Source organism: Thamnophis sirtalis, unplaced genomic scaffold (assembly GCF_051295495.1).
Source record: "Thamnophis sirtalis isolate CommonGarterSnake01/CBP01778 unplaced genomic scaffold, rThaSir2_p1.2 scaffold_2, whole genome shotgun sequence".
In the NCBI taxonomy this organism is placed as follows: domain Eukaryota; kingdom Metazoa; phylum Chordata; class Lepidosauria; order Squamata; family Natricidae; genus Thamnophis; species Thamnophis sirtalis.
Window position 1 is genome coordinate 45,624,402 of NW_028261382.1, and position 10,444 is coordinate 45,634,845.

General features: G+C 45.2%; 1 protein-coding gene across 1 annotated transcript; it reads left to right on the forward strand.

The window, feature by feature from the left end:
• The first annotated feature begins 1,497 nt into the window (after nucleotides 1-1,497).
• Nucleotides 1,498-7,588, forward strand: LOC148048733 (transmembrane emp24 domain-containing protein 10-like). Its single transcript, XM_087705286.1, has 5 exons — nucleotides 1,498-1,980; nucleotides 2,132-2,252; nucleotides 4,342-4,415; nucleotides 5,262-5,388; nucleotides 7,143-7,588. Exons 1-5 carry the CDS (start codon nucleotides 1,786-1,788, stop codon nucleotides 7,262-7,264), a joined length of 639 nt encoding a protein of 212 aa, XP_087561412.1. The 5' UTR covers nucleotides 1,498-1,785; the 3' UTR covers nucleotides 7,265-7,588.
• Nucleotides 7,589-10,444: the final 2,856 nt, after the last annotated feature.

Below are 10,444 nucleotides of genomic sequence, written 5' to 3' on the forward strand. Positions count from 1 at the left end.
CCACTGGAACGAGGCCCTCCGGCTCTTCACCACCAGCGTTGCTTCCCCCCAGCCTTCGCCCAAAGCCCCCCACCAGGAGGCTGAAGCAGACCCCAAGTCAAAATTTCTGCCCCCCCCCAATCCCCACAAAAAGACCCCGAAGGGGGAGACTCTCTGCAGCAACACAATCGTTCATTGCACATATCCGTCCCAGGGGCCGTAGTTTGAGGACCCCTGATTTAGTGCAATATAAAAACGCAATTAATTTTTCTGCAGACCACCAACAATTTCTCACACACCACCAGTGCTCCATGGGCCACCAGTTGGTGACCCCTGCATTAATCGGCATATAATAAAATGAAATTTCTTTGCATACAGTTCTCAAAAGGATCACCACCTCCAATTTACACTACAAAAACATGACAAAATAAATACTAAATTACGCATATTACCCACATATGAACACAGTATAGTCTGAATGTATACATGTACATGGCGAGAAAAATGAATCTTGCAAGTTTATTTCAACTCCCAGAATCCTTGTGCGCCGGCCAACTGAATAGAACAGAATAATTAACAGAATAGATTGAATAGAGATTTAGAATAGAATAGAAAATAATAGAATAATTAATAGAATAGATTGAATAGAATAGAGATTTAGAATAGAATAGAAAATAATAGCATAATTAATAGATTGAATAGAATAGAGATTTAGAATAGAATAGAAAATAATAGAATAATTAATAGAATAGATTGAATAGAATAGAGATTTAGAATAGAATAGAAAATAATAGCATAATTAATATTGAATAGAATAGACATTTAGAATAGAATAGAAAATAATAGAATAATTAATAGAATAGATTGAATAGAATAGAATATGCAGTAGAATATATGGAATGTAATTGAATGGAATAGGAGAATAGAATAATAATAAAATAGAAAGAATAGAATACTTTGTGAATGTACACTAATCTGCATACATTAAAAAGAAATTACATTGCATTCAGCTCTCAAAGGGTCACCACCTTCAATATTCATTACATAACCCTGACGGAATATATAAATACAAAATATAATCCCACATATATGACACAGTCTAGTAATTCTAATGTATTTATATAACAAAGGGAATCTTGCGAGTTTACTTCAACTCCCAGAATCCTTGCGCGCGAGGGACTCTGGGATTTGAAGTCCACATCACTGAAAGTCCCCCAGCTTGGGGGGACTAATGCGTGGGGGAAACCCCGGGTGTCAAATCGGCCTTTCCCCTGCCTCGGCACCCTCCTTTCCCCCACCCCCGCCATCCCCTGCCCAAAACCCCGCCGCGCCCCGCGAGGATGGAGACGGATAGCGAACCGGCCCCTTCCCCGCAGGCCCTTCCCCAACCTCCGGTTTTCGTGAACAGGGGGCGGGCCCTTCCTCGGGCCCCGCCCCCAACCCGGAACGAAGCAGGAGGCCGCGCCACGTCGCGCGGAGACGCAGCCCAAGGGGGGCGCGGCGAGGGGAGCCAGCCGCGCATGCGCGCTTGGACAATCCCCGGAGCTCGCGCCCGGGGAAGCGCAGAACGGTTGGAGGTCGCGGCGGCGTTTGCACCGTGCAAAGCGCGATCCCGGGAAGGGAAGCGGGGGAAGAGGGTCGTGGGAACGTGCCAACCCGGGTTCTGGGTGCGATCCGAACCCCGAAGGGTTGGGGTCGTTGGAACAAACCACCCCACCCCAAGATCAGCAGCACCGGAGTCGTTTGGAGACCCCCACCCAAAATCAGCCCCGTGGAAGGCGAGGGTCTCCCTTTTACAGCGTCACCATGTGGCTGCCCGCCCTGCTGGGTCCCTGGGCCGTGCTGCTGGCCCTATCTGCCGGCCGCTGCCGGGGGCTCTCCTTCCACTTGCCCCCGCTGAGCCGTAAGTGCTTGAAAGAGGAACTGCACCGGGACGTGATGGTCACCGGCGAGTTCGAAGTGTCCGAAGCGGCCGCACCGGGCATCCGGACGGACTTAAAGGTGGGAGCGAGACATTCCCTTCTTCTTCCTCCCCGACCCTTTTGCACAACCCTCCAACCCTTAATGCACCGCCCGAGCTCTTGCAAACTGTTGCTGATCTGGGTTTTGCACTCTGTGCATGCTCAGGGGTTCTCTCTTCTTCTGCTCGCAGGTGACCGACTCGTCCGGGCACCTGCTCTACTCCAAGGAGGAAGCCAAGAAGGGGAAATTCGCCTTCACCACCGAGGATTATGAAATCTACGAGATTTGCTTCCAGAGTCATGGACAGCCAGGTGAGGGCATGCAGCTGCCTGACTACAGTACCCATCGTCCCCATTCAGGGCCTTCCTGCAGCGTGGGGATGGGTCTTACTTTGGGAAGAGAGAGGTCCACTGTTGCTTTTTTACTCCCCACAACAAACTTTTAATTACTTGGTTGTGAGTTTTTAGAATAGAACAGAATAGAATTAGTATTTAGAATTAGAATTTAGAATATTTATTTATTTATTTGTAAAATTTATATGCCGCCCAATTCCGAAGGACTATTCTAGAATAGAATAGAATTAGAATTTAGAATAGAATAGAATTCTTTATTGGCCAAGTGTGATTGGACACACAAAGAATTCGTCTTTGGTGCAAATGCTCTCGGTGTACATTAAGAAAAATAAAATAGAATACATTCATCAATAGAATACATTCATCAATTTTTCCAAAATTTGTGTGCTTTTTTGTGTCTGTGTGATGGTCAGCTAAAGCAAACACATTGAGTCTCGCAGCCCCCTAAATTAAAATTAAAAAGTCAAATGACTATAATAAGTTGCACAAAGGCAAAAACAAAAAAAACGGAAATGTTTTAACTGACGTGGTTCAATGGGTTTTGCCACCAAAAGTTAGGAAATTTGTTTTGATCATTTGAAATATCTTTCTTCGTGTTGACCAAAGGCACTTTTTACTTTAGATTTATTTTTGGAGGTTTCTTATTTTGCTACGGGCTTTGAAAGAGGTTTCAGACAAAACTGAACCCTGTTGTTGTTGTTGTTGTTGTTAAGTTTTGTCAGCCAGATGTTTAAACTGAATTTGGCATTTTTATCCATCTGTCAAATCTTTCCCAAGGATCTTTAATAATATTAAAGGTTTGGTCACAAAATGTCAGCTGTGCCAAGTCAAGGTGCCTTTTGCAATGGGGGATTTTGGCAATGCCAGTGGTGTTCCAGGTGTGATCCAGATGTTTTGGGATGGCACCAACCACTATTGGTCCTAATTGCTATCTTTTGCCCCAGTTGTTGTAAGTCTTTGTGTGTTAGGATTTTCTCTAGTTTGTATTTTTTATATTAACTTATATTACTGCTATTATATTAGCTAACCTCACTCAATACAGTAGAACATAGAAAATGTTAAGAATATTAGGAACATACTTTATTATGATTATATTCCATGTTTTAGTGCACAGTCAGATTAGATTTGGCCTTTTTATCTTACCTGTTGAGTCCTTCTATTACTATTAATATGCAGTAATTAATAAGAACATAAAAACTGCAATAGGCTTTCTTAGCTTGGTTTTGCTATGGTTAGTAAAACCAAATATTATAATTTGTAAATTACAATTGGCAACTTAATACAGTAGTGGCCAAAATTGTGAAAAACCTTTTGGGAAAAGTGTACAGTATTTTTGAGGTTTGATGGTTAATAACACCACTTTTTTTTTGGAGTAGCACCATAAAATTATATATCAATGAAAAGATATTTGAATCAAGAATGTAATGTAATAATTTTTATGAAGGATTTGCTCTTAGAATAGCAGTTACAAAGAAGAAAAGTGAAACATGTAGAAAAAATGAGATATACTAATATCCCCCTAGAAAAAAACGAGATATACAAAAATGATCACCGTGTCAGTTAATACTTAGTTAATACTTAACCTGTAGCATGAATTACATTAACCTGTAACCTGTAGCATGAATTACAATGTCTTCCCATAGAGTGAACCAAGTCTTTTAGTTCTGGAGCTGTTATAATGAGAAGGAAATGAAGGAAAGCTACCTGTTATCAACCTAAGCACATTTTCTTTTTCTGGTTATTTGGCTGTAACTTTTCATAGAATACAGATAATTGAACAAACGTCGTTGCATTACATTCCTGATTAAATTATCTTTCCATTGAGATATAATTTTATGGTAGTACTGCAAAAAACAAAAAGGGGTGTTATTAGCCATCAAACCTGAAAAATACACTTTTCCCAACAGGTTTCCACAATTTTGGCTACTGCCGTACTTCGTGGGAATCCAGCCATTTCAATAGAACGAACCAAGCCTGTATAGCTAATTTGATTTTTCTCCTTGTGTTTTTCATCCTATACACAACCTTCCCTTTTCTTTATTTTCAGGGAATTTTCGGCTGCCAGACCAACTGGTCACCCTCAATGTTAAACATGGGGTAGAAGCCATGAATTATGAAAGCGTAAGTCAACTTTTTTGACTAAGTGTAACTGTGAATATTTGTTAAGTCCAGATTGTTCTGTGGCAAGTTCAGAGGCTGCATTCAAATCACAGATTTAATTAACACGGTTGCTCAATTAATACACCTTCCTAGATTTCTAAAGTAATCCCAATCTTAAAATAAAGTCAGTGAGGGAAACCGGATTCACTTAACGACCGTACAATTCACTTAACAACTGCAGGGATTCACTTAACAACCATGTTGAAAAAGGCCATAAAATTGGGGGTAATAGCAATAGCAATAGCAGTAGACTTATATACCGTTTCATAGGGCTTTCAGCCCTCTCTAAGCGGTTTACAGAGAGTCAGCATATTGCCCCCAACAATCTGGGTCCTCATTTTACCCACCTCGGAAGGATGGAAGGCTGAGTCAACCCTGAGCCGGTGAGATTTGAACCGCTGAACTGCTGATCTAGCAGTAGCCTGCAGTGCTGCATTTAACCACTGCGCCACCTTGGCTCACCTTAAGGGTGACTCCCTTAACAACTGCCTTGCTTTTAGCAGAGGAAATTTTGATCCCAATTGTGACTAATTTGAAGTGGATAAGCTCGTTTGTGGGGGGGAAAAGCCCAATTGTTCACCATGTTATAGAAATGTTCTTTGAGGACTGGTAACTTGATTAGGTGTGTGGCCTGACGACAGCCATTGATGGTGGCACTACTTAACTTCACTTCTCCCTGATGGCCCCTGGGAGGGGTCAGGGTGACATCACAGGATGATGTCACAGGATGATGCCACAAGTGTAATGATGTCACTGCAGACGTGAGGTCGCTCTTCCCACGCCAAACTCTATGGTTCTTCCTGCCAGGTCGCAAAAGCGGAGAAGCTGAAGCCGTTGGAGATCGACCTCCGCCGGCTGGAGGACCTTTCCGAGTCCATCGTCAAGGATTTTGCCTTCATGAAAAAACGGGAAGAGGAGATGCGGGATACCAATGGTAAGGCCCAGGCTTTCTAATTGGGGATTTGACCCCCTGCTTTTCTGGGCAGCTGACCCCCCAAGAAAAACGGCAGAACTTACCATCTTCTGCATCCGCTGCCTCTTGCTTCCAAGCTTCTTCTGAACTCCCAGGGAAGCCAAGACTCGATGTTCCCTAGTCCAGTGGTTCCCAAACTTGGCAACTTTAAGACTTGTGGACTTCAACTCCCAGAATTCAGAGCTGGCTGGAGAATTCTAGGAGTTGAAGTCCACAAGTCTTAAAGTTGCCAAGTTTGGGAACCACTGCCCTAAGTCTTAGCTACTGTGTGGACTTCAATTCCCAGAATCCCTCAGCCAGTATGCACGGACTCTTGATTGTAAACTTGAGGTTAACAAGCAAGGTAATTCAAGCTATAATATGTCGATATGAGCCATCTGCCACTTCTCCTTCTAACTAGTGCTAGATAGCAATAGCAATAGCCCTTAGACTTTTATTCCGCTTTATAGTGCTTTACAGCCCTCTCTAAGCAGTTTACAGAGTCAGCCTCTTGCCCCCAACAATCTGGGTCCTCGTTTTACCGGTCTCTCGGAAGGACGGAAGATGAGTCAACCTTGAGCCAATCAGGATCGAACTGCTAGCAGTGGGCAGGGTTAGCCTGCAGTACTAATCGCTGGAAAGAAAGGAAGGGAATGAAGGAAGATAGCAATAGCACTTAGACTTATATACCGCTTCATAGTGCTTTACAGCCCTCTAAGTGGTTTACAGAAGCAGCCTCTTGCCCCCAAGAATCTGGGTCCTCATTTTACCGGTCTCAGAAGGACGGAAGGCTGAGTCGACCTTGAGCCAGTCAGGATCGAACTGTTGGCAGTGTGCAGAGTTAATCGCTGGGAAGAAAGGAAGGGAAGGAAGGAAGGAAGCAATAACATTATCAATTAAGACTTACATACCGCTTTATAGTGCTTTTCAGCCCGCTCTAAGCAGTTTACAGAGTCAGTCTCTTGCCCCCAACAATCTGGGTCCTCATTTTACCGACCTCGGAAGGACGGAAGGCTGAGTCAATCTTGAGCCTGGAGAGATTTGATCTGCCAAATTGCAGTCAGCCGGCAGTCAGCAGAAATAGCCTTCAGTACTGCACTCTTAACCACTGCGCCACCGTGGCTCATCAGAGCAGAGATTCTCAATCTTGGCCTCTTGAAAGACGCGCACATTTCAGCTCCCAGAATCCCCAAACCAGCATGTATTGATTCTGATGGACAGCTTGGGGTTAACAAACCAGGAGATTCAGGTTAGCCATCAATCACTTGTCAATTTGAGCCATCAGCCAGTTCTCTTTTCAAACAGGCCAGATTACAGTTTCTCAACCTTGGCTGAACAATTCCAGGGAGTTTAGATTTACTCATCTGAAGCATGCTGGCTAGGGGATTCTGGGAGTTAAAATCCATCCATCTTAAGGCATGCTGGCTGGGGAATTCTGGGAATCAAAGTTCCACTCATATTAAAGTATTCTGGCTGGGGAATTCTGGGAGTTTGTAGCCCACAAGTCTTAAAGTCACCATGGTCTTAGTAACTGCCAGCGCCATGTGGGTGATCCTTCCTCTCCTTCTGTGGTGGGTTTCAAAAAATTTTTGGAACCTCTTCTGTAGGTGTGGCCTGCTTTCCGGGTCCACTGGTGGAACCTCTTCTAACCGGTTCGGTAGCTTTGACGAACCGGTTCTACCGAATAGGTGCGAACCGGTAGGAACCCACCTCTGCTCTCCTTTCTTTTTTTGCAGAATCCACCAGCACTCGAGTTTTCTACTTTAGCATTTTCTCCATGCTGTGTCTGGTCAGCTTAGCGTCCTGGCAGGTGTTCTATCTACGACGGTTTTTCAAGGCCAAAAAGCTCATCGAGTGACGAGCCAAGATTCCTCGTCTCCTGACCTGATTGTGCCAAGATCTCGGGACAAACCACTTTTTATCTCCTCACTGGCCCTCCGATCTCAACGGAGGTGACAATTGGAAATTGGACCGGATCTCTTTTGGGGGGGGGGGCCACAGATCGGTTTTGAAAAAACGGCCTGGCCTCTCTCGGTTTTGGGTGTGTTTCTTTTCTCTTGGACTTAGCTGGGTGATTTCTCTCACCTTTGGGGTGGCGTTGGAGGGCAGGCATTCGATCCGACTGTTACGCAATTTGAGCACACTGGATAATATTTGGAAGTAATAAATCTTGGTTCCTAGACTGGCGGCTGTTGGTGGAGGAAAACTCGTTTGAAACTTGAGTTGGGAAGAAAATATTAAATTGAGGGGGGAGAATAGCAATAGCAGTTAGACTTATATACCGCTTCATAGGGCTTTCAGCCCTCTCTAAGCGGTTTATAGAGTCAGCATATCGCCCCCAACAACAATCCGGTTCCTCATTTTACCCACCTCGGAAGGATGGAAGGCTGAGTCAACCCTGAGCCGGTGAGATTTGAACTGCAGAACTGCAGTCAGCTGAAGTAGCCTGCAGCGCTACATTTACCCACTGCGCCACCTCGGCTCTATGGCATTTTGGGGGTTTGGGTTCACGCATGCGCTTTGGGCACTCGGACCGGAAAAGGTTAACCATCACTGGGCTAAGCCATTGTTTCTCCAACTTTAAAATCTGAGCGTCAACTCCCAGAATTCCCCAGCGAGGCTGGCTGGGGAATTCTGGGACTTGGAAGTCCAAACATCTTAAAGTTGTTAAGATAAATACTGCTCTAAGCAGTAGCAATAGCAATAGCAGTTAGACTTATATACCGCTTCATAGGGCTTTCAGCCCTCTCTAAGCGGTTTACAGAGTCAGCATATCGCCCCCAGCAACAATCCGGGTCCTCATTTTACCCACCTCGGAAGGATGGAAGGCTGAGTCAACCTTGAGCCGGTGAGATTTGAACAGCCGAACTACAGTCAGCTGAAGTAGCCTGCAGTGCTGCATTTAACCACTGCGCCACCTCGGCTGTTAATGCCACTGTAATTCTGGTTTAGGATGACGTGTCAGCCCAGCCAATTGTGGCTTATCAACCATGCCTTGATGGCTTGGTAGTTTATTACTAAGTGTGAACTCAGTTAATCATCACAGGTGGCTTATTAACAAGCCTTGGTTCCCGTCCCGTTTCAGAGAGCAATCTATGATTTTATGCCATGGGGTGTGATTACAGAAACGTGTGAATATGAGCTGTTGGATTTGAAAAATAAAAACGGCTCACGGTTGTAGAGTCGATGACCAATGAGGCATTGAAGATGCCCTTTCATTGAAACAACAGACTCATCCAACTCCCCACTGACTACAAAACACATGATTCCCAACCAGGGTTTGGTACAGGTAATCCTCAACTTCATTTAGTGACTCAAGTTACAACCCCTGAAATAAGTGATTTATGCCCTGTTTCTACCATTGCAACATTGCCACCGTCACGTCACCAAAATACACTTGGCAACTGTCTCATATTTATGACGGTTGCAGTGTCCCGGAGTTACGTGATCCCTTTCTGCAACCTCCCGACAAGCAAAGTCCACGAAGAAGCCGGATTCACTTAACAACCGGGTGCTTAACTTCCCAACTGCGGCGATTCAATTAACCACAATGGCAAGGCAAGGTGTAAAATGGGGGTTTAGGTTAGGTTTCGTTTTATTTATATGCCGCCCTATTCCCAGCGGGACTCAGGGCGGCTCACAAACCCAAGGGGGGAAGGGAAACACAAAAACTACAAATACAAGCATTTAAAAATAACCAACAGACACACAAATCGAGAGGGGAAGGGAACTCATCAACCCCAGGCCTGCCGACACAGCCAGGTTTTAACGGCTTTTCGGAAGGCCTGGAGAGGTGAGGGTCCGGATCTCTGCGGGGAGTTCGTTCCAAAGGGCCGGAGCTACCACAGAGAAGGCCCTCCCCCGGGTAGTAGCCAGATGGCATTGGCTGGTAGAAGGAACCCGGAGGAGGCCAACCCTGTGTGATTAATGGGTCTTTGGGAGGTAATTGGCAGCAGGCGGTCTCTCAAGTACCCAGGTCCAATACCATGAAGGGCTTTATAAGTGACGACTAGCGTCTTGAAGCGTATCCGGAGACTGATCGGTAACCAGTGCAGCTCGCGGAGGATAGGTGTAACGTGGGTGTACCGAGGTGCACCCATAATTGCTCGCGCGGCTGCATTCTGGACGAGCTGAAGTCTCCGAATGCTCTTCAAGGGCTGCCCCATGTAGAGCGCATTGCAGTAGTCCAGTCTTGAGGTCACGAGGGGAGAAATCGGTTACTAGCTGCCTCGTTTAGCAACAGAAATTTTGGAACTCCTTTCGGGTTGCAAGTTGACTACCAATGTTTGTTACTTGGGATGAGAAAAAAAGGTGGGGGAGTCCAGTTGTTCCCATGTCTCGAAGGAGCTCAGCTGGAGAAATCTTGAGCTCTTCCAGAAGGCGGAAGAAGGCACTCTGTGCATGGACAGAAACCCCCCTTTTATTCTTTCCTATTCCATCATGGAGGAATCCGCCATACAGATGACCAAAGGAGAGGTGGCAGATGCATCAAACACAACACGACTTAACATTTATTGTGTGGCTGATTTTGTAGGTCCCGGAAAATTGTGCAAATGGAGAAATAGAGACTGGAAACGCAACTAATTCATTGCACACTTTTATTTCTTTGAAAGGGGGCTAAACCCTTGCTAGCTGTGAATCCCAGGACTGTGTATGTATCACTATTTCCCACCCACCCCCCAATAAATTTTGGGATACCCCAAACCCAAAATTGATCAGAATAAATCATCTCTCCAGGTCAGCCAGTTGACCAAACTCTTAACATCCCTTATTTCAGAGGTCTTCAAACGGCAACTTTAAGACTTGTGGACTTCAAATCCCAGAATTCCCTAGCCAGACATGCTGGCTGGGGAACTCTGGGACTTGAAGTCCACAAAGCTTTCAAGTTTGGAGATCTCTGCCTTATTTCAACGGCTTGCAGAGAAGACGAAAGGAAAATTTCAAGTCGGTCTCGGAAGCTGCCCGGCGTGGGTCACTCTTAACTTTTGGAAGTTTATGAGCCCGTTTTGAGTGGGGACTCATTTTCGCGATGCGCCCA